Source organism: Panthera leo, chromosome B4 (assembly GCF_018350215.1).
Source record: "Panthera leo isolate Ple1 chromosome B4, P.leo_Ple1_pat1.1, whole genome shotgun sequence".
NCBI lineage: Eukaryota > Metazoa > Chordata > Mammalia > Carnivora > Felidae > Panthera > Panthera leo.
In genome coordinates, this window is record NC_056685.1 from 24,638,266 (window position 1) to 24,664,793 (window position 26,528).

Sequence of the window (26,528 nt, forward strand, 5' to 3'; positions counted from 1 at the left end):
CCAGAGTAATGAGCATCAATCACCTTGCCTGAGAGGCCATGTTTTGGGTGTAATATCTTATTAAATCCTTTTATCAACTTTGTAAAATATGGCAGTAATATACTTGTTTTATAGAGAAAGATTTTGAGCCAAAGAGAAGTGGCTTATCCAAGAACAAATAGCTATTGGTTATAGAGCTAGGACTTCTGAGTCAAAACACTTTCCATAATGGCAAGCTAATTCTAATTATTATTATTATTTTTTTAAGGTTTATTTACTTTTGATAGAGAGGGACAGAGTGTGAGCTTGGGGTGGTTGTGGAGAGAGAAGGAGATACAGAATCCGAAGCAGGCTCCAGACTCTGAGCTATCAGCACAGAGCCCGATGCAGGGCTCAAACCCATAAACTGTGAGATCATGACCTGAGCTGAAGTTGGATGCTTAACCACCCAGGTGCCCCTGGCAAACTAATTCTAATTTACTAAGCTATAATGCCCTGAATTCATGACTCGTTCATCTTACTGTTTTTTCTTCTTTAAGTACATACTTAATGAAAAGTGTATAGAACGTACAAATTTGAAGTATATGGGGTAATTCCAAGTTTTGGTATTTGCTCTGATATTATTTGAAATACTCTAAGAATTTGATATATTTGGTAAATGTTTTTCATATCAGTATTACAATAGTAATATTATTTATCACCCTTTTTTATACATAGCAATTACGAAATAATTTGCAGACATAAAGAAGAAATCATGCTTAAAAATTCTTTGCAAAATAGCAGTCCAGGTAAGACTTTACATAGTGAATTGCTCTTGGTGGTCCTAACATAGGTAAAGTCAGAATTAGGAAGTTTTGATAATGAAAGAACAATGAAGAAAAAAACACCAATGTGTAAATTGCATGTGTATTGTTTTCTTTCTTAATTTCTTTCTTTATAGTCTAATGTTCAGAATTATTTAAGAAGTTAACTATAGGTAATTGAAAATATGAGGCTGTATTATCTGAAAAGAAATTCATTATTTTAGTCATGACCCCTAAAATACCATATGATATCTTTGTGTAAATAAGAAAAACATATTTTTAAAAAATGTTTATTTAATTTTGAGAGAGAAAGAGAGAGAGTGAGCAGGAGGGAGGCAGAGGGAGGTAGACAGAGGATCCAAAGCAGGCTCCACCACTGATAGCAGAGAGCCCGATGTGGGGCTTGAGCTCATGAGCTGCGAGATCATGACCTGAGCCAAGGTCAGATGCTTAACGAACTGAGCCACCCAGGTGCCCAAAGAAAAAAGATTTTTAAGTTAATATCTTTTATGTTTCCTCCATAAACATATTGTAACAAATGGCACTTGCTATAAAAATGGATGTTTTATGTAATGTTTACAAATGGATTATATTTAGTAAATATTATTACCTAGTGATTTGTCTCTTTAAAAAATGAACCATTCCTTAAAACTGGGAATTCTACAGTACTTTTCTGGTACTGTAAACAAATGGCAAATAATAAGAACTGCAAAACTTAGCTAGTGTGCAGCAATGCCAATGAAATTGTTTTTTACAGATAGCTGCCAATAGTACAGAAGAAAAGCAATGCCTTGTTGAGAAGCATAGGTTATTTCACATTTTGTGTCATCAAGGTCTCACCATTATCAACTTCATTCCGCAAATCAAAACAATGAGGGGGCGCTTGGGTGGCTGTGTCGGTTAAGTGTCCAACTCTTGATTTCATCTCAGGTCATCATCTCACAGTTGGTGAGTTGGAGTCCTGTGTCAGACTTCTCTGTTGGGCTCTTTGCTGACAGTTCAGAGCCTGCGTGGGATTTTCCCTTTCCTTCTCTCTCTGCCCCTCCCCTGTACATGCATGCTCTGTCTCTCTCAAAATAAACATTTAAAAACAACAACAACAAATCCAGAGTGAGATATGTTGACTTCATTAGAACAATGTTTTTGTCAGTTTGTTGGATAATTGTCATGACGCTGTCATTTTATTATTATAAGATAGTCTGTTGCCATTATTCAAAAGATTATCTTAGTAAGTATTGAAATAGGGCAACTTGGGCTCAAGAAATGTAATAAAATCACAAAAATGTTTCACAATACCAAAAATGCTACTGTTGCTCCCAGATGTGGCACCTAGTGCATTGTATAATCTGAAAAGTATGAAGAAAGCTTTAACTTGGTAGACTGTTACCAAAGAACTTCTGTAGGTTAGTTTTGGAAGTTACAGGAAAGGCAAAGATAGAACAGACAGCGTTTTGATCATTAAGGTGGTCATAATAGAATAGAGCTGTCCCTGTGGTTTCTTAAACAGAAAAATTTCTGTGGCTTTTTTAAAAATAGTTTTCAAAGAAAACATTTTTATTCGTTTTCATTTGTCCAGTTAACAAATAACGATTAAGTGCCTTTTAGCCTCTAAGTGTTTTCTGTTGTTGTAGACTACAAACACTCAAAAAACAGTCTCTACACTCCAGGAGTTTGTTATTATCACTGTCAATTTCATTATTTAGTCTATTTAGTGGTTACTAGGTGACAGAGTCTCATAGAGCTTATAATTATCATTGTTATTTTTTATTGGCATTTGTTCCAGTTACCGTAAGTTCACGGTGAGGGATTAGAGTTTTAAAAAACTGGGTAGAATCTAAGGTAAGCGTGCAGAGTGAGTAGTAAGTTTGCCAGGTAAAGAGGCAGAATGACATTGTTTCGCAGGAGTAGCATCTATCATGATTACGTGTTTGGTGGAGTACACAGCAGTGCAAAGTCTAAGGTGTACGAGTGAACTTTGCAGGATTTATGAGCAGTTGGGTGTTGCTGGTATAAAAAGTGTGCTATGGGAATGGTTGGGAATGAGGTGAATACCTAGGTAAGACAAGCTTATGGAAGTTTGTCAGTGCTATAGAAAGAAGTAGATCTTACCTGATAGGCCTTGGGAAGTTTCTTCGGTAGAATGCTTTTAGCGGCAAATAATAGGTGACTTCTCTTTTTTTTTTTTTTTTTTTTTTTTAATTTTTTTTCAACGTTTTTTATTTATTTTTGGGACAGAGAGAGACAGACAGAGCATGAACGGGGGAGGGGCAGAGAGAGGGAGACACAGAATCGGAAACAGGCTCCAGGCTCTGAGCCATCAGCCCAGAGCCCGACGCAGGGCTCGAACTCACGGACCGCGAGATCGTGACCCGGCTGAAGTCGGACGCTTAACCGACTGCGCCACCCAGGCGCCCCAATAGGTGACTTCTAACAGTGACTAAAACAGTAGGAACCAGAAATGTTTTGATGGTTCAGTGATGTCATCAGGATGCCAGTCGTCTCTTGTTCAGTTTTGGAGTTGGTGGTATTTTTATTTCTCCTTTCTGGGGTGGCTAATTAGCAACAGCTCCAGGTATCATATTCTCACATGGCAACATCCAGTGGGAGGGAAGGACTGCTTTTCTTTATGTGTTTCTTTTAACTAGGAAGAGGCTTGCGGTAGACTTCCTCTAACATTTTAAAGACTGGGTTACATCACATACTCATTCCTAAACTGGTCCCTGGTAAATCAGGTACTGTGATTAGCTTAGAATAATCCTTTCTCTTTGAAGCCAGGGTGAGGCCACCTTCTTTGTGTATTGAGACAATGAATATCCAAATAAAGTTGTGATTCTCTAGCAAGAATGAAGAATATGGAATGGATCTTAGGGAGGGAGCCAGCAGTATTTGATGCAGGGGTTTTGGAGAATTTGAAGCAGAAGACTAATAAGATTAGATTTGGGTTAGGACACTCTGGTTATGGCATAAAATACAGATCACCAAGCCTTTTTCCTAAAGAGCCAGTGAATATTTTAGGTGATGTGGTCTCTCAGCTCTGCCCTTGTAGTGTGAAAGCAGCCGTAGCAATATGTAAGTGAAGACATGGGACTGTGCTCCAATAAAACATTATTTACAGAACCAGATGGCAGGTTGGATTTGGCCTGTGGCCGTAGTTTGCTGAACCCTCATATGGAGGATAGATTATAGGAAACCACATAAAGACACTGGGAGGCAAAGGAAGCTCTTGTTTTCTTAGCCTGGTATTAGTCCATTATGAAACTTTCAGCTGTCTATGTTGAAAACGTCAGGGGGTTCAATTTATTCCACTAAAAAAAATCTTTTTTCTGGGCTTTGTGTCTTTCTCATTTGTTTTGCTTAAAAATTTTTTTATTCATTTAAGAAATAACAGTAATATTTGGTGGCTTTTTTTTTTCCCCTGTGAAAATCATCAGTTAAGAACTCATGTTTGACTAGGGCAGTGGCAGGGGAAAGATAAAGCAGAGACAGAAAGAGTATAGTTAATACGAATTTGTGATTCTTGAATATAAAAAGTTAGGGGGTGAGAGAGAACTCTCAGAAGATTCAGAGGTTTCCAGGTTGTGCGCTAGCATTTAAATTGGACATGAAGAATGAGTAGGACTTTATCAGATGAACAGAGGAGAGCAGCAGGAATGAGGAAGACCAGTAATTTTCTGTATATGTTGAATTTGATGGAATATCCATGTAGGATATTCTCAGTAATTGGATAATTGAATAATAGGAGTTTCCAGCTGGAGATAGGCCTTCAAGATTGGAGGTGCACATTTGAAATAATCTGCTTAGAATTGTTAGGCACAGTCATAGCTTGGATAAAGGTTGAGCTTGTCCATGATGGAGAACATGTAGAATGAGAAGGCCAGTGAACAAGCCCTGGGAATACCAATTTAGAGAGGATGGATGGAAGAATGGCAGTTAGTAAAGAAGACTGAGGAGTGCTAGGGAAAAAGGCGAGGAATTAGAGGAAGTGATGTTGAAAAAATTTTTTAAAATTTCAAGGAGGAATATTTTTATCAAATTGCTACAAAGAAAGTTGGATTTAACTTTTACAAGTTCTCTGGTGGTAATCTTTTCAAAAGAACAATTTTTGAGTTGTAAGGTCTTTTATTTCTGTGATTGGTACTTTCTGTGTCCAAATATGGAAAAATAACATATCAGCTAAGGTCCTATCTAACTTTTTGTAAATGCAACACCTACCCAGGCAGGGTCAAGGGAAAATGATCTAGCCTGGTGAGTATACTTGCCCAGCATTTTTCCATAATTGTCAAAACCTAGGAGTCAAGTGTGAGGAAAAGTGTTGTCGTTCTTACCTGTTTCTTGTGGGAGTATTTGAGGTTTTCCTCAAGTCCTTGATGAACTCTTCTGGATGAATACTGAAACAAAAATCTGGCAGCAACAGCTGGAAGCCACTGTCAGGCCCTGTCTCTGGAATGGAATCACGATGCAGCTGTATTTTTAATAGTTTTAAGTTTTGATCAGAAATAGTTTCCAGAGCAGCAGATTGGAGAAACTGACCTCGTGTCAATATGTTATTGCAGAAAACTAATACCATAACAAGGAGAAAATGTCAGGTGATGCGCTGAATCTACTAGTTCTCATTAGTTTGGGAATTCTAGTGATGTCGGTAAAAAAGTCAATACAGGATTATTTTCGCTTGTGTCTTTTTTGTTATGTTTGAATACCTGACTGTATTTTGTTAGTGCTGTCTCTCTTTATTTTCTTTTGATTTGCCTTCTTCTGATATCTCTCCTTTTAGTCTCCCTTTCTGAATTTCATCCCTAAAGAAAGCTCTAAGGAAAATTGTCTTGGAATCTACTACTATTAGAATACATTTCTACCATATGCATGTTTAACATATATGTATATTTCCTTCTAAGGCAATGGGCTACCTAATCTAAAGTTTGTGTCATATTTTATGAGTTTCTTATGCGAAACGACTTTCTACCTGTACACACAGTGATAGTGATAGTGTCAGTGATGATGGTCTGTCAAGATTGAAAGCATTTTCTGGATTGTCAGGTAGAAATTTTTATTGGGTACAGTTTTAATGTGAACTGCTTTAATATATTTTTCAGAAATTGGTAAGCTGTGACTTAACAAGAATATATGGCCAATTGGAATACCAAGTGTTTGTTTTTTTTTAAACAAAGCATCCATTGGTTTATTTATTTATTTTTTGAGTCTATCAGTTTTTATTTATTTTATTTTATTTTTTTAATATATGAAATTTATTGTCAAATTGGTTTCCATACAACACCCAGTGCTCATCCCAAAAGATGCTCTCTTCAATACCTATCACCTACCCTCCCCTCCCTCCCACCCCCCATCAACCCTCAGTTTGTTCTCAGTTTTTTTTTTTTTTTAATTTTCAACGTTTTTTATTTATTTTTGGGACAGAGAGAGACAGAGCATGAACGGGGGAGGGGCAGAGAGAGAGAGGGAGTCACAGAATTGGAAACAGGCTCCAGGCTCCGAGCCATCAGCCCAGAGCCTGACGCGGGGCTCGAACTCACGGACCGCGAGATCGTGACCTGGCTGAAGTCGGACGCTTAACCAACTGCGCCACCCAGGCGCCCCTGTTCTCAGTTTTTAAGAGTCTTTTATGCTTTGGCTCTCTCCCACTCTAACCTCTTTTTTTTTTTTTTTTTTTCCTTCCCCTCCCCCATGGGTTTCTGTTAAGTTTCTCAGGATCCACATAAGAGTGAAAACATATGGTATCTGTCTTTCTCTGTATGGCTTATTTCACTTAGCATCACACTCTCTAGTTCCATCCATGTCGCTACAAAGGGCCATATTTCATTCTTTCTCATTGCCATGTAGTACTCCATTGTGTATATAAACCACAGTTTCTTTTTTTTTTTAAATTTTTTTTTTTTTAACGTTTATTTATTTTTGAGACAGAGAGAGACAGAGCATGAACGGGGGAGGGTCAGAGAGAGAGGGAGACACAGACTCCGAAACAGGCTCCAGGCTCTGAGCTGTCAGCACAGAGCCCGACGCGGGGCTCGAACCCACAGACCATGAGATCATGACCTGAGCCGAAGTCGGACGCTTAACCGACCGAGCCACCCAGGCGCCCCAAAACCACAATTTCTTTATCCATTCATCAGTTGATGGACATTTCGGCTCTTTCCATAATTTGGCTATTGTTGAGAGTGCTGCTATAAACATTGGGGTACAAGTGCCCCTATGCATCAGTACTCCTGTGGAATACCAAGTTTTGAACCAGTTATATATAAGATAACTCACTTTGCCTTCCCCCAAATGGGTCCTATTGATCTTTAATTCTCAAATCTCCTCTTTTCAGGGTGGAGTGGATAATTCATCTGACAATTTGGATGCAGTAATTTTGACTTTGATTATTTTGGCAATAACTGCCTTTAATAGATGAACTATATCTTTAATTTTCTAAGAAATCAAGGAAAAGAAACAAAAACCTATAATCAGTAGTATGTTTTCATACTCTGATAGTTATGTTTTTTCTAGAACAATCCCTGTTACTTCTTTGATTCCTAGCTGCCAGAAAAATGAACTAAGTCCTAGTTAGTTGGAGAAAATTAACTGATTTTTCATATTTGAGAGGAACTTTTATATGGTAGAACATAGTGGCAATCATCAGGATTCTCTTTTTTTTTCCCCTGAGTAAAATAGGATTGTTGCTTGTTTCACACTTTCTGACATCATTATTTCATCTATTCCTTTTATACCTTTCTTCAAATGGATATATAGGAATGTAGGAATTTTCAAGGCAAGTACCAAGAAAAAGAGATTCCAGGAAAAGTATTCTGTGAAATAACCTTCTGACTGTAACCATGTATAAGACATCAACCTAAATAATAAAAATTTCATATAACGCAGTTGTGTCAGAGGCACCCCAACGACACCCAGATTTGATTATTCACTAGAAGAGCTCACAGAACTCAGCATGTAGTTGTACCCATGCCTGTGGTTTGGTATGGGGACAGGCTAGAAAGGCAAATCAGCACAGAGAAAAGGTGCATGGGGTGAAGTCCAGAGGAGACCAAGCGCAGGCTTCCAGGAATCCTTTCTCTGTGGAGTTAGCAGGATGTGCTTAATTCCTCCAGCATCAAATTAGGACAGCACAAGTGAAATGTTGTCTGCCAGTAGGAGTCTTATGGATACTCAGTGCCCGAGGTTTTCATCAAATGCTAATCACATAAGCATCTTCTCCTTAGCATGTACCAAAATTCCAGGTTTCCAGAAGGAAATCAAATATAGGGCCATAAGATTGTACCAGCATTTAGGCACAGTGAGCCACTCTTAACCTGCTAGGGAATGGTGGGAACCCTCCTTAAATCCAAGATCCCAGGTAACAACCAAGGGCTAGTTATTCAGGTAGGATGTTCTGAGGGTAGCAATCTTTGGCCTCTTGGGTGAAATCTTTTCTGCATAGGAATTATAGCCCTAACTTAATTTTTGGTGGTGTCTTAAAATTTTATTTTAATCGCAAGTAATATGATGGTATAACATGGTACTGGTTTCAATTTCATCATCCATATGAAGTAGGTATTTGTACAGAAATTACTAGGGCAATATTAGGTCATTATAATCTTTTTTTATGTGATTAAGCTTTCATTGTGATTCTTAGATACGATAAACATAATGATTTTTGATTTAAAATTAGAATAAAATCCTTAATTATATGGATAACCCAGGTTTGATTCATATAGTGCTGAATCCCTGTTTATAGTTGTAAGATATTTGATCATATTCATCAATTGTTTTCTTGCCTAAGTATACAAATAACTTTTGTATTTTTGTATTTTGCTTTATGTATTTTCATATACTTCAATTTGGGAGACAGTACCCATATTGTGTTACTTTGATCTCTATCTTAATTTTCAGGGTGACTGTATCATGCTTTAATATATGGTAAGAGTAGCTTCAATGGATACCTTTTTTTTTTTTTTTTTTACATTTAATAAGCCTTATTTTTTACAGCAGTTTTACGTTCACAGCAAAATATAATAGAAAGTACAGAGAGTCTCCATATACCATACCACACTCCCTTACATGCCTAGCCTCCCCTGTTGTCAACATCTTGCACAACAGTGGTACATTTTTAGTAGTATTTTTTTTTCAGTTCCTTTGTTTAGTTTTGAGCGAGAGAGCGTGCATGCGTGTGAGCAGCCAAGGGGCAGAGAAAGAGGGGAGAAAGAATCCTGTGCTGTCAGCACAGAGCCTGATGCAGGACTTGATCCCATGAACTGTGAGATCATAACCTGAGCTCAGATCAAGAGTTGGACACTTAACCAACTGAGCCACCCAGGCACCCTGACAACAGTGGTGCATTTTATATTGACACTAACTCATCATTTTCAGGCAAAGTCTCTAATTTGCATTAGTGTTCAGCCTTGGTGTTATACATTCTATGAGTTTTAACAAACGTATAATGATGTGAATCCACCTTTGTGGTATCATGTGAAAGAGTTTCACTGCCTTAAAAGTCCTCTGTGCTGTGCCCCTTTATCCCTACATTCACCCCAACCCTTACCTCCATAGTCTTGCTCTTTCCAGAGTGTCATATAGTTAGAATCATACAGTGGATATGTTTGAATGTTTAGAAAATTAAAATTCCCCGGTAATTGAATGTAGGCATTCAAGATATTCTTTGCTCTTTGTTTTGTTTTGTTGCTCATCAGTAGAGGATCTGATGACATATGCCTTACATGAAAAAAAGCATGATTTCTCTAGATGTGTGTCACCTAATGGGGAGGGTTGAGAAAAATGACATCATGAACCACTACATAGCACTAACATTGGGATCATCCTCCTCTGTGATATATGGTGGGTCTAGATAGACTCTCTAGCAATGGAAGGAGACAGTCTTAAGAGGTTAGAACTTTATAAAACTGGAATCCCGAGTCTTTACTTACCTTGCCATTGGAAATAAGGCCAGGGAGAGTCTGTTTGCTATGGTTTTGCCATGCTGCAAAGTGCAATAGCTATAGACCACACTTTGTGAGGGGTGTTTCATCCTAAAACTGAACAGTCTCTGCTGAAGAGCTGGGGAAGTTCTGCCATGTTACGGCAAAATAAAGATACTCTCTTTTAACTCCTCTAGTAGTGGAAGTCCAGAAAAATCATGCTAGTTTAAGTTTGACATTGTCAGCTTATGATAATCATTCTCCTAACGATACCATTTTCCTCCAGTGTCATAGGGTCAGTCAGGTATGGTCACTGTAAACATCAGTTCACTTGTAGGTATCAAATTCTGATAAAAACCATTCTTGCTTTTGGTCAGTATAGAAGAGAAAGTAAGATTTCTTAGTGCATTAAGCCTACCAGTCGTATAATTACCATTCAGTGTAGTGTGGTTTCCAGGTGTGGTCCCAAAGGAATACTTTTTAACAAATCATTAGCTGTACACTTTTAATTTCCTATATTTTTTCTAATGTTGATTTAAAACGTATTTTTCTTTTTCCTTTAGTAGAAGATAAGAATTCTGAGGAAGACTCTTTAACCAGGTAGGATTTTTATGGATTTTTAAAAATGACATTTGTTGGGGCACCTGGGTGGCTCAGTCGGTTAAGTGTCTGACTCTTGATTTCAGCTCAGGTTTGTGAGTTCAAGCCCCATGTCGGGTTTTGTGCTGACAGCCTGCTTGGGTTATTCTCTCTCTCTCTCTCTCTGTGTATTCTCTCTCAAAATATAAATGAAATGAGAATTATGTGTTGCCTAAGGGAATGCAGAGAAAAAAGCATTTGTTAACAGAGTGTTCTATCCTGGACTAGACACTGTATCATATGCTTAACATCTGTTGAATTATATAGTCATTGTATAGCTTTGCAAAGTAGCTGTGTTATTGTAGCCTACTTTTTATTACTTTGGCAGCTGTGGTTCACGGAGGTTGATTACTCGACCCATGATTCCATTGTTAATGAGTAGCTGACCCGGGGGTTTGCCTGTCAGCCTGTGTAGCTTCCACATCCATTCTTTGGTTCCTCAGCACCACTGGGATTAAGATACAGATCCTAGTCAGATCAACTCAGAATGTCAAAATTAATGATGTATGAACTCTAATTTAGAGTGTTCTTAAGAAACCAGGTGAGTCCAAGGATTTGCCCTAATATATTTGACCACTAGTGATAACTAGAAGTAATTAGTGCAGTGGTAACTAGTCTCTTGTTTTTACCATCAGAGATTTTAGGGTGGATCTCAGCTATGGCCATGGTATCACAGCTTTTCCATAAGGAAGATCTAATCAGGCAGGTTCTTAGATGTAGTGGTATCTCCTCTTCTTGAGATGAATTAGTTTTCTGTAAGTGAAGGATATCTAGGTGTAGACCATGTTACGTTAATTAAATTCAGCATCTATTTAGAGGATATTTCTTTTTTTTTTTTTTTTCAGTATATGAAATTTATTGTCAAATTGGTTTCCATACAACACCCAGTGCTCATCCCAAAAGGTGCCCTCCTCAATACCCATCCCCCACCCTCCCCTCCCTCCCACCCCCCATCAACCCTCAGTTTGTTCTCAGTTTTTAAGAGTCTCTTATGCTTTTTTTTTTTCAGTATGTGAAATTTATTGTCAAATTGGTTTCCATACAACACCCAGTGCTCATCCCAAAAGGTGCCCTCCTCAATACCCATCCCCCACCCTCCCCTCCCTCCCACCCCCCATCAACCCTCAGTTTGTTCTCAGTTTTTAAGAGTCTCTTATGCTTTTTTTTTTTTCAATATATGAAATTTATTGTCAAATTGGTTTCCATACAACACCCAGTGCTCATCCCAAAAGGTGCCCTCCTCAATACCCATCCCCCACCCTCCCCTCCCTCCCACCCCCCATCAACCCTCAGTTTGTTCTCAGTTTTTAAGAGTCTCTTATGCTTTGGCTCTCTCCCACTCTAACCTCTTTTTTTTCTTTTTTCCTTCCCCTTCCCCTTGGGTTTCTGTTAAGTTTCTCAGGATCCACATGAGAGTAAAAACATATGGTATCTGTCTTTCTCTGTATGGCTTATTTCACTTAGCATCACACTCTCCAGTTCCATCCATGTTGCTACAAAGGGCCATATTTCATTCTTTCTCATTGCCACGTAGTACTCCATTGTGTATATAAACCACAATTTCTTTATCCATTCATCAGCTGATGGACATTTAGGCTCTTTCCATAGTTTGGCTATTGTTGAAAGGGCTGCTATAAACATTGGGGTACAAGTGCCCCTATGCATCAGCACTCCTGTATCCCTTGGGTAAATTCCTAGCAGTGCTATTGCTGGGTCATAGGGTAGGTCTATTTTTAATTTTCTGAGGAACCTCCACACTGTTTTCCAGAGTGGGTGCACCAGTTTGCATTCCCACCAACAGTGCAATAGGGTTCCCGTTTCTCCACATCCTCTCCAGCATCTATAGTCTCCTGATTTGTTCATTTTGGCCACTCTGACTGGCGTGAGGAGATATCTGAGTGTGGTTTTGATTTGTATTTCTCTGATAAGGAGCGACGTTGAGCATCTTTTCATGTGCCTGTTGGCCATCCGGATGTCTTCTTTAGAGAAGTGTCTATTCATGTTTTCTGCCCATTTCTTCACTGGGTTATTTGTTTTTTGGGTGTGGAGTTTGGTGAGCTCTTTATAGATTTTGGATACTAGCCCTTTGTCCAATATGTCATTTGCAAATATCTTTTCCCATTCCGTTGGTTGCCTTTTAGTTTTGTTGGTTGTTTCCTTTGCTGTGCAGAAGCTTTTTATCTTCATAAGGTCCCAGTAATTCATTTTTGCTTTTAATTCCCTTGCCTTTGGGGATGTGTCGAGTAAGAGATTGCTACGGCTGAGGCCAGAGAGGTCTTTTCCTGCTTTCTCCTCTAGGGTTTTGATGGTTTCCTGTCTCACATTCAGGTCCTTTATCCATTTTGAGTTTATTTTTGTGAATGGTGTGAGAAAGTGGTCTAGTTTCAACCTTCTGCATGTTGCTGTCCAGTTCTCCCAGCACCATTTGTTAAAGAGACTGTCTTTTTTCCATTGGATGTTCTTTCCTGCTTTGTCAAAGATGAGTTGGCCATACGTTTGTGGGTCTAGTTCTGGGGTTTCTATTCTATTCCATTGGTCTATGTGTCTGTTTTTGTGCCAATACCATGCTGTCTTGATGATTACAGCTTTGTAGTAGAGGCTAAAGTCTGGGATTGTGATGCCTCCTGCTTTGGTGTTCTTCAAAATTACGTTGGCTATTCGGGGCCTTTTACGGTTCCATATGAATTTTAGAATTGCTTGTTCTAGTTTCGAGAAGAATGCTGGTGCAATTTTGATTGGGATTGCATTGAATGTGTAGATAGCTTTGGGTAGTATTGACATTTTGACAATATTTATTCTTCCAATCCATGAGCAGGGAATGTCTTTCCATTTCTTTATATCTTCTTCAATTACCTGCATAAGCTTTCTGTAGTTTTCAGCATACAGATCTTTTACATCTTTGGTTAGATTTATCCCTAGGTATTTTATGCTTCTTGGTGCAATTGTGAATGGGATCAGTTTCTTTATTTGTCTTTCTGTTGCTTCATTGTTAGTGTATAAGAATGCAACTGATTTCTGTACATTGATTTTGTATCCTGCAACTTTGCTGAATTCATGTATCAGTTCTAGCAGACTTTTGGTGGAGTCTATCGGATTTTCCACGTATAATACCATGTCATCTGCAGAAAGCGAAAGCTTGACTTCATCTTTGCCAATTTTGATGCCTTTGATTTCCTTTTCTTGTCTGATTGCTGATGCTAGAACTTCCAACACTATGTTAAACAACAGCGGTGAGAGTGGGCATCCCTGTTGTGTTCCTGATCTCAGGGATAAAGCTCTCAGTTTTTCCCCGTTGAGGATGATGTTAGCTGTGGGCTTTTCATAAATGGCTTTTATGATGTTTAAGTATGTTCCTTCTATCCCGACTTTCTCAAGGGTTTTTATTAAGAAAGGGTGCTGGATTTTGTCAAAGGCCTTTTCTGCATCGATTGACAGGATCATATGGTTCTTTTCTTTTATTAATGTGATGTATCAAGTTGATTGATCTGCGAATGTTGAACCAGCCCTGCAGCCCAGGAATGAATCCCACTTGATCATGGTGAATAATTCTTTTTATATGCTGTTGAATTCGATTTGCTAGTATCTTATTGAGAATTTTTGCATCCATATTCATCAGGGATATTGGTCTGTAGTTCTCTTTTTTTATTGGGTCTCTGTCTGGTTTAGGAATCAAAGTAATACTGGCTTCATAGAATGAGTCTGGAAGTTTTCCTTCCCTTTCTATTTCTTGGAGTAGCTTGAGAAGGATAGGTATTATCTCTGCTTTAAACATCTGGTAGAACTCCCCTGGGAAGCCATCTGGTCCTGGATTCTTATTTGTTGGGAGATTTTTGATAACCGATTCAATTTCTTCGCTGGTTATGGGTCTGTTCAAGTTTTCTGTTTCCTCCTGATTGAGTTTTGGAAGAGTGTGGGTGTTTAGGAATTTGTCCATTTCTTCCAGGTTGTCCAATTTGTTGGCATATAATTTTTCATAGTATTCCCTGATAATTGTTTATATCTCTGAGGGATTGGTTGTAATAATTCCATTTTCATTCATGATTTTATCTATTTGGGTCATCTCCCTTTTCTTTTTGAGAAGCCTGGCTAGAGGTTTATCAATTTTGTTTATTTTTTCAAAAAACCAACTCTTGGTTTCGTTGATCTGCTCTACAGTTTTTTTAGATTCTATATTGTTTATTTCTGCTCTGATCTTTCTTATTTCTCTTCTTCTGCTAGGTTTAGGCTGTCTTTGCTGTTCTGCTTCTATTTCCTTTAGGTGTGCTGTTAGATTTTGTATTTGGGATTTTTCTTGTTTCTTGAGATAGGCCTGCATTGCAATGTATTTTCCTCTCAGGACTGCCTTCGCTGCATCCCAGAGCATTTGGATTGTTGTATTTTCATTTTCGTTTGTTTCCATATATTTTTAAATTTCTTCTCTAATTGCCTGGCTGACCCACTCATTCTTTAGTAGGGTGTTCTTTAATCTCCATGCTTTTGGTGGTTTTCCAGACTTTTTCCTGTGGTTGATTTCAAGCTTCATAGCATTGTGGTCTGAGAGTATGCATGGTATAATTTCAATTCTTGTAAACTTATGAAGGGCTGTTTTGTGACCCAGTATGTGATCTATCTTGGAGAATGTTGCATGTGCACTCGAGAAGAAAGTATATTCTATTGCTTTGGGATGCAGAGTTCTAAATATATCTGTCAAGTCCATCTGATCCAATGTGTCATTCAGGGCCCTTGTTTCTTTATTGACCGTGTGTCTAGATGATCTATCCATTTCTGTAAGTGGAGTGTTAAAAGTCCCCTGCAATTACCACATTCTTATCAATAAGGTTGCTTATGTTTATGAGTAATTGTTTTATATATTTGGAGGCTCCCGTATTCAGCGCATAGACATTTATAATTGTTAGCTCTTCCTGGTGGATAGACCCTGTAATTATTATATAATGCCCTTCTTCATCTCTTGTTACAGCCTTTAAAGTCTAGTTTGTCTGATATAAGTATGGCTACTCCAGCTTTCTTTTGACTTCCAGTAGCATGATAAATAGTTCTCCATCCCCTCACTCTCAATCTGAAGGTGTCCTCAGGTCTAAAATGAGTCTCTTGTAGACAGCAAATAGATGGGTCTTGTTTTTTTATCCATTCTGATACCCTATGTCTTTTGGTTGGCACATTTAGTCCATATACACTCAGTGTTATTATAGAAAGATATGGGTTTAGAGTCATTGTGATGTCCGTAGGTTTCATGCTTATAGCGATGTCTCTGGTACTTTGTCTCACAGGATCCCCCTTAAGATCTGTTGCAGGGCTGGTTTAGTGGTGATGAATTCCTTCAGTTTCTGTTTGTTTGGGAAGACCTTTATCTCTCCTTCTATTCTAAATGACAGACTTGCTGGATAAAGGATTCTCAGCTGCATCTTTTTTCTGTTGATCACATTGAAGATCTCCTGCCATTCCTTTCTGGCCTGCCAAGTTTCAGTAGAGAGATCTGTCACGAGTCTTATAGGTCTTCCTTTATATGTTAGAGCACGTTTATCTCTAGCTGCTTTCAGAATTTTCTCTTTATCCTTGTATTTTGCCAGTTTCACTATGATATGTCATGCAGAAGATCGATTCAAGGTACCTCTGAAGGGAGTTCTCTGTGCCTCTTGGATTTCAATGCCTTTTTCCTTCCCCAGATCAGGGAAGTTCTCAGCTATTATTTCTTCAAGTACACCTTCAGCACCTTTCCCTCTCTCTTCCTCCTCTGGAATACCAATTATGCATAGATTATTTCTCTGTAGTGCATCACTTAGTTCTCTAATTTTCCCCTCATACTCCTGGATTTTTTTATCTCTCTTTTTCTCAGCTTCCTCTTTTTCCATAACTTTATCTTCTAGTTCACCTATTCTCTCCTCTGCCTCTTCAATCCGAGCCGTCATCGTTTCCATTTTATTTTGCATTTCGTTTAAAGCATTTTTCAGCTCCTCCTGGCTGTTCCTGAGTCCCTTGATCTCTGTGGCAAGAGATTCTCTGGTGTCCTCTATACTGTTTTCAAGCCCAGCGATTAATTTTATGACTATTATTCTAAATTCACTTTCTGTTATATTATTTAAATCCTTTTTGATCAGTTCATTGGCTGTTGTTATTTCCTGGAGATTCTTTTGAGGGGAATTCTTCTGTTTGGTCATTTTGGATAGTCCCTGGAGTGGTGAGGACCTGCAGGGCACCTCCCCCCTGGAGTGGTGAGGACCTGCAGGGCTGTGGTGTATAACTGGAGTTGGTGGGCGGGGCCACAGTCCGACCTGATGTCTGCCCCCAGCCCACCGCTGGGGCCACAGTCAGACTGGTGTGTGCCTTCTCTTCCCCTCTCCTAGGGGCGGGATTCACTGTGGGGTGGCGTGGCCCGTCTGGGCTACTTGCACACTGCCAGGCTTGTGGTGCTGGGGATCTGGCGTATTAGCTGGGGTGGGTAGGCATGGTGCACGGGGTCAGGAGGGGCAGGCTTAGCTTGCTTCTCCTTAGGTGATCCACTTCAGGAGGGGCCCTGTGGCAGCGGGAGGGAGTCAGACCCGCTGGAGGGGTGGCTCTGCAGAAGCACAGTGTTGGGTGTTTTCGGGGAGCAAGCAAGTTCCCTGGCAGGAACTGGTTCCCTTTGGGATTTTGGCTGGGGGATGGGCGAGGGAGATGGCGCTGGTGAGCGCCTTTGTTCCCCAACAAACTGAGCTCTGTAGTCCGGGGGCTCAGCAACTCTCCCTCCCTTTGTCCTCCAGGCTTCCCGCTTTCCGAGCAGAGCTGTTAACTTATGACCTCCCAGATGCTAAGTCGCGCTTGCTGTCGGAACACACTCCGTCCGGCCCCTCCACTTTTGCAAGCCAGACTCGGGGGCTCTGCTTGGCCAGCAGGCTGCCCCTCCGCCCCGGCTCCCTCCTGCCAGTCTGTGCAGCGCAGCGCCTCTCCGCCAATTCCTACCCTCTTCCGTGGGCCTCTCGTCTGCGCTTGGCTCCAGAGACTCCGTTCTGCTAGTCTTCTGGCGGTTTTCTGGGTTATTTAGGCAGTGTGGGTGGAATCTAAGTGATTCGCAGGACGCGGTGAGCCCAGCGTCCTCCTACGCTGCCATCTTCCACTGCATCGAGGATATTTCTATCTGATCTCTGTTTTCTAACTTCCCAGTCTGGTTTTCCCTTTGGGCTAGTACCCTTGACTAGTTCTAGGAAGCTTTTTCTTTTTTTGTAGACTTTTCCCCCATGACTTTTCTGTACTATGTTTTTGCTTTTCTACGTTCTTCTCTGCTTTTCTTGGTATTTCTTTTTTTTCCATTATTTTTTCTACTATTTTTTCCACTTCTGCCAACTAAGGACTCTCCATTTTTCCAGAGGCCAAATCAAAAGTACATAGAATCTCAAGATTTAGGAAACCTCAGAGATTAATTCATAAAAATACCCTCTGGTATTTCAACCCATGTTTAACCTCCTTGCCAAATGGTTGTTTACATGGAGAATTTGAAACTCAAAAGAGATTGAAGTGACCTATTTGGATATGATAAGTGACAGAAATGACGTTTAAATTCAGGTTTCTTTCTTTCTTTTTCTTTTTTTTCATTATACAGGCAAATGTTTTAATAATAGAAAGCTGGGGAGTGGGCCTAATGAATACAATGAAGGAGGGTAAGAATTGAATTAGCAGAGGAGACCAGGTTTCAAGAAGAACAACACTGAGTTGGATAGGAATAAGAGTTTTAGATAAGATGTCAGAATATTGGGGTTTATGCCAAGTTAGATAAAGGTGAATGACAGGAATTAAGGACCCAGGATTGTGAGAGTTGTTTAGAAAGGCATATTCAAATAGAGAGTTCAAGAGGGTCCTGAACAGGTTTCTGCTTTTGTGTGTGTTGGTTTCATTGAAGGTGCGAGCATACCTCAGATTTTCTGATGAGAGATTAAAAATCATTTGAGCTGCTGGGAAGAGTCTGTTTACAGCAAATAGAAATATGATATCATCTACCTCCACCCCAACTTAGGGAGGATGGCTTAGATCCTTTCAAGGAATTGGGGGTGGGGGTGGGTGGAGATTCTGAACTATAGAGATGTATGGCCCAAGGCAAGCTGTCTCCTCACTCTGCCTCTTTTCCTAAGTCTGTGATGCCCTTCCCATGTACCTGTAGGGCTGGGCAGGGGTAGGACTGACTTGTCAAATCAGTAAGGGAGCTTCATCTGGGTAGGTGATAACATGCCCATGTTGAGGTGACTGTGGATGACTGAGACTCCCAATTAGCTTGTTCTCCAGGAGCAGGACATGGCTCCTACCCTCGGTCATTTGAGCCCATCCTTGTTTTAGGAGTCTGTGCCTTCACAGGCTAAAGATTTAAAGGTTGGAGAATGCCACTGAACCGTGCTGAAGAGTGATGTAGGAGTGGGAGCTCATAGGGAAGAAAATATTCAGGCAGTGTATAGAGAAATAGAGGCACAACTACCAGGACCATTTTTATAGCAGTCTCTCTCCTTGGGTATCTGAATGCCCCTGAAGGTTTCTAAGGTCTTGCTAGTTATATGGACTTAAATAAAGCAAGACCAGTGTAGGAAAAAAGTTGGACTTGATAATTTTTAATCTTTTAATCTCTGGTTAGTACTTCCACTAATAACATAGAAACTTGTTCTTTAACTTTGGTATATTTACTTAAACTGAGGTCTACTTGACACACAATGTAATATGTGATTCAACAACTCTGTATGTTACACTATGCTTGCCATAAGTGTAGCTCCCATCTGTTAATGTATAATGCTATTACAATACCACTGACTATATTCCCTATGCTGTACCTTTGATGCTTGTGATTTACTCTTTCTATAACTGGAAACCTGAACTTCCCTCTCCCCTTCACCCATTTTGTCCATCTCCCAACCTCCCCTCCCTTTGGCAAGTCAATTTTCTGTATTTATGGGTCTGTTTCTGCTTTTTCTCTGTTCACTTGTTCCCTTTTTTAGATCCTACATATAAGTGAAATCATATAGGATTTCCGTCTAGGTATATCCATGATGTTGCTGATGGCAAGATCTCATTCTGTTTTATAGCTGTGTAATATTCCATTGTGTGTGTGTGTGTGTGTGTGTGTGTGTGTGTGTGTGTATGTGCGTGTGTGTGTGTGGTCTGTTCATGTATTGGTGGACACTTGGGTTGCTTCCATATCTTGTCTATTGTAAATAATGCTGCAATAAAGATAGGGGTGCATATATCTTTTCAAATAAGTATTTTCATTTTCCTTGGGTAAATAAATACCCAGTAGTGGAATTACTGGATCATATGGTATTTCTATTTTTAATCTTGAGGAACCTCCATACTGGTTTTCACAGTGGCTGTCCCAATATACATCCCATCACCAGCGCACAAAGGTTCTTTTTTCTCCACACCCTTACCAACACTTGTTTTTTGCACTTTGAATTTTACCCATTCTGACATGTGTAAGGTGATAAGTCATTGTGGTAACTTTTATACATATAATTTTCAACCATTTCAGAGAATTCCCTTCCTGTCACACTTGGTTATAGAAACTCAGACTGGGCCTTTCCTGGATATTTCATAGGTTAGAACAGGTGGAGGCAAAATAGATGAGTGAAAGCTTTTTTTTTTTTTTTTTTTTAAATTTTTTTTTTTTTTTTTTCAACGTTTATTTATTTTTGGGACAGAGAGAGACAGAGCATGAACGGGGGAGGGACAGAGAGAGAGGGAGACACAGAATCGGAAACAGGCTCCAGGCTCTGAGCCATCAGCCCAGAGCCTGACGCGGGGCTCGAACTCACGGACCGTGAGATCGTGACCTGGCTGAAGTCGGACGCTTAACCGACTGCGCCACCTAGGCGCCCCAAGTGAAAGCTTTTTTAAAACAGGGTCCAAATTTTGAACAACCTGTTTGAACAACCTGGAAACTATAAAACACTGATGAAAGAAATAGAAGATGATGGAAAGAAATAGAAAGACATCTGATGCTCATAGATTGGAAGAATACATATTTTTAAACTGTCTACACTACCCAAAGCAATCTAAAGATTTAATGCAATCCCTATCATTTTTCACAGAAGTAGACAAACAATCCTAAATGTTGTATAGAACCACAAAACACCTTGAGTGGCCAAAGCAATATTGAAAAAGAAAAACTGGAGGTATCACAATCTCAGATTTCAAGTTTTATTCCAAAGCTGTAGTAATCAAAACAGTATGGTTGGTACTGGCATAAAAATAGTCACATAGCTCAGTGGAATAGAACCAAAAACCCAGAAATAAATCCACAACTGTATGGGCAGTTAATCTTCAACAAACAGGAAAGACTATCCAGTGGGGGAAAAAGCAGTCTCTTCAATAAATAGTGTTGGTAGAACTGGACAAGCCTCATGCCAAAGAATGAAACTGGACCAATTTCTTTACCATACACAAAAATAAACTCAAAATGAATTAAAGACTTAATATGAGACCTGAAACCATAAAAATCCTTGAAGAGAGCACAGGCCGTCATTTCTCTGACTTTGGCTGTAGCAACATTTTTCTAGTTATGTCTCCTGAGCCAAGGGAAGTAAAGTAACAATAAACTATGGGGACTACATCTAAAGAAAAAAACTTTTGCACAGTGAAGGAAACAGTCAAAACTAAAAGGTACCCTATGGAATGGGACCTATCCAGTAATGGGTTAGTGACCTATCCAGTAATGACCTATTTGCAAATGACCTATCCAGTAATGGGTTAGTAATCAAAATGTATGAAGAATTCATGCAACTCAACATTCTTCTCCCCAAAAAAAGCCCAGTTTACAAATGAGCAGAAGACATAAAGAGACATTTTTCCAAAGACAACACACAGATGGTCAACAGACACATGAAGAGATGCTCCTCAAAACTACAAGGAGTTACCACCTCACACCTGTCCCAGTGGCTAAACTCCAAAACACAAGAAGCAAGTGTTTGCGAGATGTGGAGACAAAGGAAACCTCTTGCACAGTTGGTAGAAATGCAAATGGCTGCGACCCCTGTGGAAAACAGTATGGAGGTTCCAACCAAAAATTAAAAACAGAACTATCCTGTGATCCAGTAATTGCACTACTGGATACTAACCAAAAGAATACAAAAACACGAATTCAGTGGGACACTCGTGCCCCTGTATTTATTGCAGCATTATTTACAATAGCCAGCGCAAGTGTCCATTGACAGATTAGTGAATAAAGAAGTTGTATGTGTGTGTGTGTGTGTGCAAGTGTATTGGTGTATGTATAGATATATACATATATATCTATATATGTATACCTATATATATAGGTTATATATAAGGTATATATATATAAGATATATATATAATATATATTATACCATATATGTATATATATATAAATATAAGGTATATATCTATACCTTATAGATCTTATATATCTATATATATAGATCTTATATAGATCTTATATCTTATATAGATCTTATATAGATCTTGTATCTATATATATAGATCTTATATATGTATATGTTACCACATATACATATATATGTATATCTATCTATATATACATATAGATACCACATATAGATATATCTACCACATATAGATATATCTACCACATATAGATATATCTACCACATATAGATATATCTACCACATATAGATATATCTATCTATATATACATATAGATACCACATATACATATATATGTATATCTATCTATATATACATATATAGATATGTATAGAGATATATATATATAGATATACATACATATACACGCACACAATGGAATATTACTCAACCACAAAACAATGAAATCTTGCCATTTGCAATGACCAGGATGGAGCCCGAGAGTAGTATGCTAAGCAAAATCAGAGAAAGACAAATACCATATGATTTTACTCATGTAGAATTTATAAAACAACAAATGAGCAAAGGGAGAAAAAAAAGGGAGAGACAAACCAAGAAATAGGCTCTTAACTGCAGAGAACAAACAGATGGTTACCAGAGAGGAGGTGAGTGGTGGGAGGGGTGAAATAGGTGATGGGGATGAAGGAGTGCCCTTGTCATGATGAGCACGGGATGAGTATGGAATTGGTGAATCACTATATTGTACAACTTAAACTAATAAAACACTGAATGTTAATATTACTGGAATTAAAATAAAACTTAATGAAAAAACACGCCAAATTTTAATTATATCAAGAAACATGGTTGAATAAACAGCTGGCCTTTCACTTCAGTTTTTAAAAATAAATGAACATGTTTTTGTTGTATATTTTTGTTCTAAAGGCTTTCCGACAAACCTGGTATTGATGATTCATGGCCTACATCAGATAGCGAAGACTTAGATTTTGGTACCAAGGTAAAGTACTCTCTTGTGAAACTCACTTCCCTGCTCTGAATTTAGTTTTCTGCATTATTTACTCTTAAAATTTAACAGTAGCCTTTTTGTCATCATTTTATGTTTGTAATGGAAAGTTAGCAAGAACAAACCATTTTACAGATACATGACACGTTGAATTTTTTGTTTTGTTTTGTTTTGTTTTACTTTGGTAAATAGTAGAGGTGGAGGCTGATAAAAGAATGGGCTGGAAAATATATAATGACCGTAAAATTATATTGGGAAAAGCTTTCCCATAATGGAGAAAATATGACATTTGATTAAGGATAAGGATTCTTACTGTGATACTAACCTGACTGATAATACTCATGCCTAAATGAAATCTTATTGGATCCAATTATCTATTGTGGGTTTCCTACCCCCCACACCTCCCTCTGGGCACTTTTTTTTTGGTGAGATACAGGATTTTCCTTTGTCTCTATCTTTTGTTCTACATTTAGAGTAAAATAATACTAGAAAATGTAGAAATTTAGATGTTTAAGTTATTTCTCAACATTTATCTTACAAAGGTGTTTCCCTGTATTTTTGAAATAACTCCATGAAGAGTAAGTTAAAATTCTGCATCTACCTGAAGAATACATGTTTTGCTTAAAATAGTAGCTCTATGAGCAGAGGCTCTTCATAGCCAAGTTGTAAAATTTCTAATTTCAGAGATCTTTCATATTCCAGCTTTTAAAAATATCTAGTCCTAGTCCTTGTGTCAGATTCTAAAATTTAAAGTTTCAGACATTTGATATTTATTTAAGTGTTCATTTTGAGGCCCCTAAATCATTATAAGCTGCTGGAGGTTAGGAAACATAATTGTGTATCTCCTGGAGCTCCTAGAATAAAGTCTTGCTTGGAAGAAGCAATTTAATATTTTTGAATGTTGAATAAATGAGCAGGGAAATGGAATTCTGTATAATGGAATTTGAAAAGTAACATAATATGCATAATATGTAATAATTAAATATGTGAATTTAATAAATAAGGCTTCAATTTATATTCCATTTTAGTGTTTAATATTTATAAACTCAAATGAATTATATTGAGGAAATCAGGAGTTACATAAGAAAGAAGGTTACAGTATATTTTTTAGTATCTTCCAATTGTGAGCTTGGAATTTTAGATAAAAATTCCTCAGCTTTTTTTTTTTTTTAACCCCATCTTTATCCCATTAGATACATCCTTTGAAGGTATACATTTCTTCCTAGAATTCTCATTCCCAATTCTTTCTCCATATTGAACATTGATGTGTTGGGCACCTTTCTTTTTCTGTTTTTTTGTTTGTCTAGTAATAATTTATAGCTTTTAGGAAGTGATAGATGACCACTAATTGAACAATTTATTTTATAGTGAAAAAATTAAATTCTTTATTACAGTATTTATAACCAGATAACTGTAGAGTGATAAAAGTCAGTATTATTAGGGATATACTATGAATAAAAGCCTCTGTTTTACATATATATTATATATATATAACTTAAAAAGTTTAAAAGAGACTATTGTTCATAGTATATTTGTAATCGTATTTATATACCTGTTGAAAAATATATGTGTTTTCCACTTACCTTATTTTGTTCACATTTTTCCTTTTTTCCTTGTCTTAATCTCATTCTTGATTGATTGCTCATATTTTATTTTTTTTTCCTTTTTTCCTCTTCTCCCCCATGCTTTTTTATGTATTTTTTATTTCCTTAAAGTTTATTTATTTTGGAGAGAGAGAGAGAGAGACAGAGTGCAAGCAGGGTAGGGGCAGAGACAGAGGGAGACACAGAATCCAAAGCAGGCTCCAGGCTCGGAGCTGTCAACACAGAGCTCATTGTGGGGCTCAAACACACAAACCATGAGATCATGACCTGAGCTGAAGCTGGATGCTTAACTGACTGAGCCACCTAGGTGTCTCCCCCACCCTCACCATGCTTTCTTTTAATGGTTTACTCCTACCCTAAATTTCTTTGCAGAAAACATTTCTTTAGTGTCTGTTCTTTTAGTACATCTCTTTCTGTCTCCATTGTCAACATATTTGGTTATGGCATCTATTGTCTGTGTGTGGTTTTCATCCATGACTCATTGCCCCACAAGGTTTATTATTCTTTTTTTCTCTTTATTGGGAGGAGCTGAACTAAATTTTGGGGTATTGTTTTTATGTTTTTGGAGAGAGAGAGAGAGAGAATGAGCACGTGCTAGTAGGGAGGTGCAGAAAGAGAGGGAGGGAGAGAATCCCAAGCAGGTTCCGCGCTGTCAGCACAGAGCCTGACGTGTGGCTTGAAGCCCTCTAACCGTTGAGATCATGACCTGAGCTGAAATCAAAAGTTGGTCACTTAACTTACTGAGCCACCCAGGTGCCCCAGAAGGAGCTAAATTTAAACGGTCATTTTTATCTTTAGGGTTTTGACAAACATAAGCAACTTAAACTGTTTGCAATTCCAACTTACCTACATAAGATACTACTAAAAAGTAAATTTTTATATTTTCTTTTACAAGAGATAATTCATGGAAATATAAATCATGCAAATATTTCAAAATATAACACATTTAAATTTCTTAGTGTTAGTTTTTTAATATACTTTTAATTACCTAGGGATAAGTTTTTGTTTTAGGTTACTTTGAAAGTATTTGTATAATAATCAGTTAGAGGTAAGGAAAGTAATGTTTTGAGACTACCTATGAGATCTCTCGTAATCCTTATCACATGAGAAAATGTCGACTGGTTATAGTAAATGGCATAACTGAGATTGAATCTACATTTAAATGATTCCAAAGCCTGTGTTCCTTGTGCAATGGTGCTCATTTGGTAATGGTGAATATTACCATTTAATCGAATTAGATAGATTCTTGTAATCCTTAAAGCTATTAATTCTTTTCTAGAATGTCCCGAAACCAAGTGTAGCAAAGCTACTGCATTCTTCTGGGCAATTCATGAAAAACAGTAAGCTATTGGAAGACTTGTATTATTCACTAATTCTTGACCATTCTTGTGTTATTCACTAATTTGAAGTTACAGATATTTTCATGTCCTCTTTTGTTTTCTACTAAGTGAGAGCAAAACGTGGCTCTGTGAAAGCAGAAGGTGGAACATTATCTGAGGACAATAATCCTGATTCTGAAAATGAAGATGTGGGTGAAACTCTTTCCAAACCACCAACCAGAGATTATGGCGATTCTCTTCCTATTTTTCCATCAGCTAAATCTCTTCTAAAACCTTCTCTCAAGACGTTAGCTGTCCTTGGTCTTCCAAAGGTGAGTTGTTTTGTTTTATTCCTCTCCGCCCCCCCCCCCCCCCCCCCCGCCCCATACCATCCTCTTGCTCCTTGTAATGATGAAAAGGATCTTAGGAAGAAATGGAAGTCCTCAAGATCATAATAGAAAACAGTGTAATGACAACAGAGAGGAAGGTACAGGATTGAGATTTATAAAGGTTGGTGGGAGTAAACAATTCTCAGGTATGCCTTTATGGAAGCAAAGAAATAGAAGGCAGCTGGAAAGAACAGCTAGATGCATATGAAGATGAGGAGGGAGATGAAGGGGAAGAATTCATTTCAGAGGGGTGAGATGAATTTAAAGTATGAAGAGTTGAGAGAAAGTATTATAAAAACACACCAGCAATGGTGGGATTAAGGGGGAGCAGATACTCTTTAAATTATAAAGCATGGGAGAAATTATTTTAAGTGCAAATTAAGAAAAAAAAAAAGCCAGGTAATAAAAAAAAATGCTTAGACTCTTCTGAATGACTTATAGCTGATTTTTGTGAAGAACTGGAAGAAATTTTTGCCCTTAAAGTTTAATAAAGGTGATATCCTATATTTAGTTTAGCAAAACCTGTGTTTCTAAGGAATGCAAAGTGAAATCTGTTTTAGGCCATACCAGATTTATTG

At 38.2% G+C, this 26,528-nt stretch overlaps 1 protein-coding gene across 12 annotated transcripts in view; it reads left to right on the forward strand.

Annotated features, from left to right (window-relative positions):
• The window catches only part of ANKRD26 (ankyrin repeat domain 26), a 137,134-nt gene that overhangs the window by 15,011 nt on the left and 95,595 nt on the right, over nucleotides 1-26,528 (forward strand). For 10 of the 12 annotated variants that reach the window (XR_006204607.1, XR_006204608.1, XM_042945186.1 and 7 more), the window contains 5 exons: nucleotides 697-767; nucleotides 10,249-10,285; nucleotides 22,560-22,632; nucleotides 25,522-25,582; nucleotides 25,691-25,893. Coding sequence is in view for 10 of the 12 variants with exons in the window: in XM_042945186.1 (XP_042801120.1) it covers nucleotides 697-767; nucleotides 10,249-10,285; nucleotides 22,560-22,632; nucleotides 25,522-25,582; nucleotides 25,691-25,893 (445 nt within the window). In the remaining 2 variants the exon portion in view is untranslated. The remainder of the gene's footprint in view (nucleotides 1-696; nucleotides 768-10,248; nucleotides 10,286-22,559; nucleotides 22,633-25,521; nucleotides 25,583-25,690; nucleotides 25,894-26,528) is intronic. The other 2 variants (XM_042945185.1, XM_042945191.1) reach the window with 1 other exon arrangement.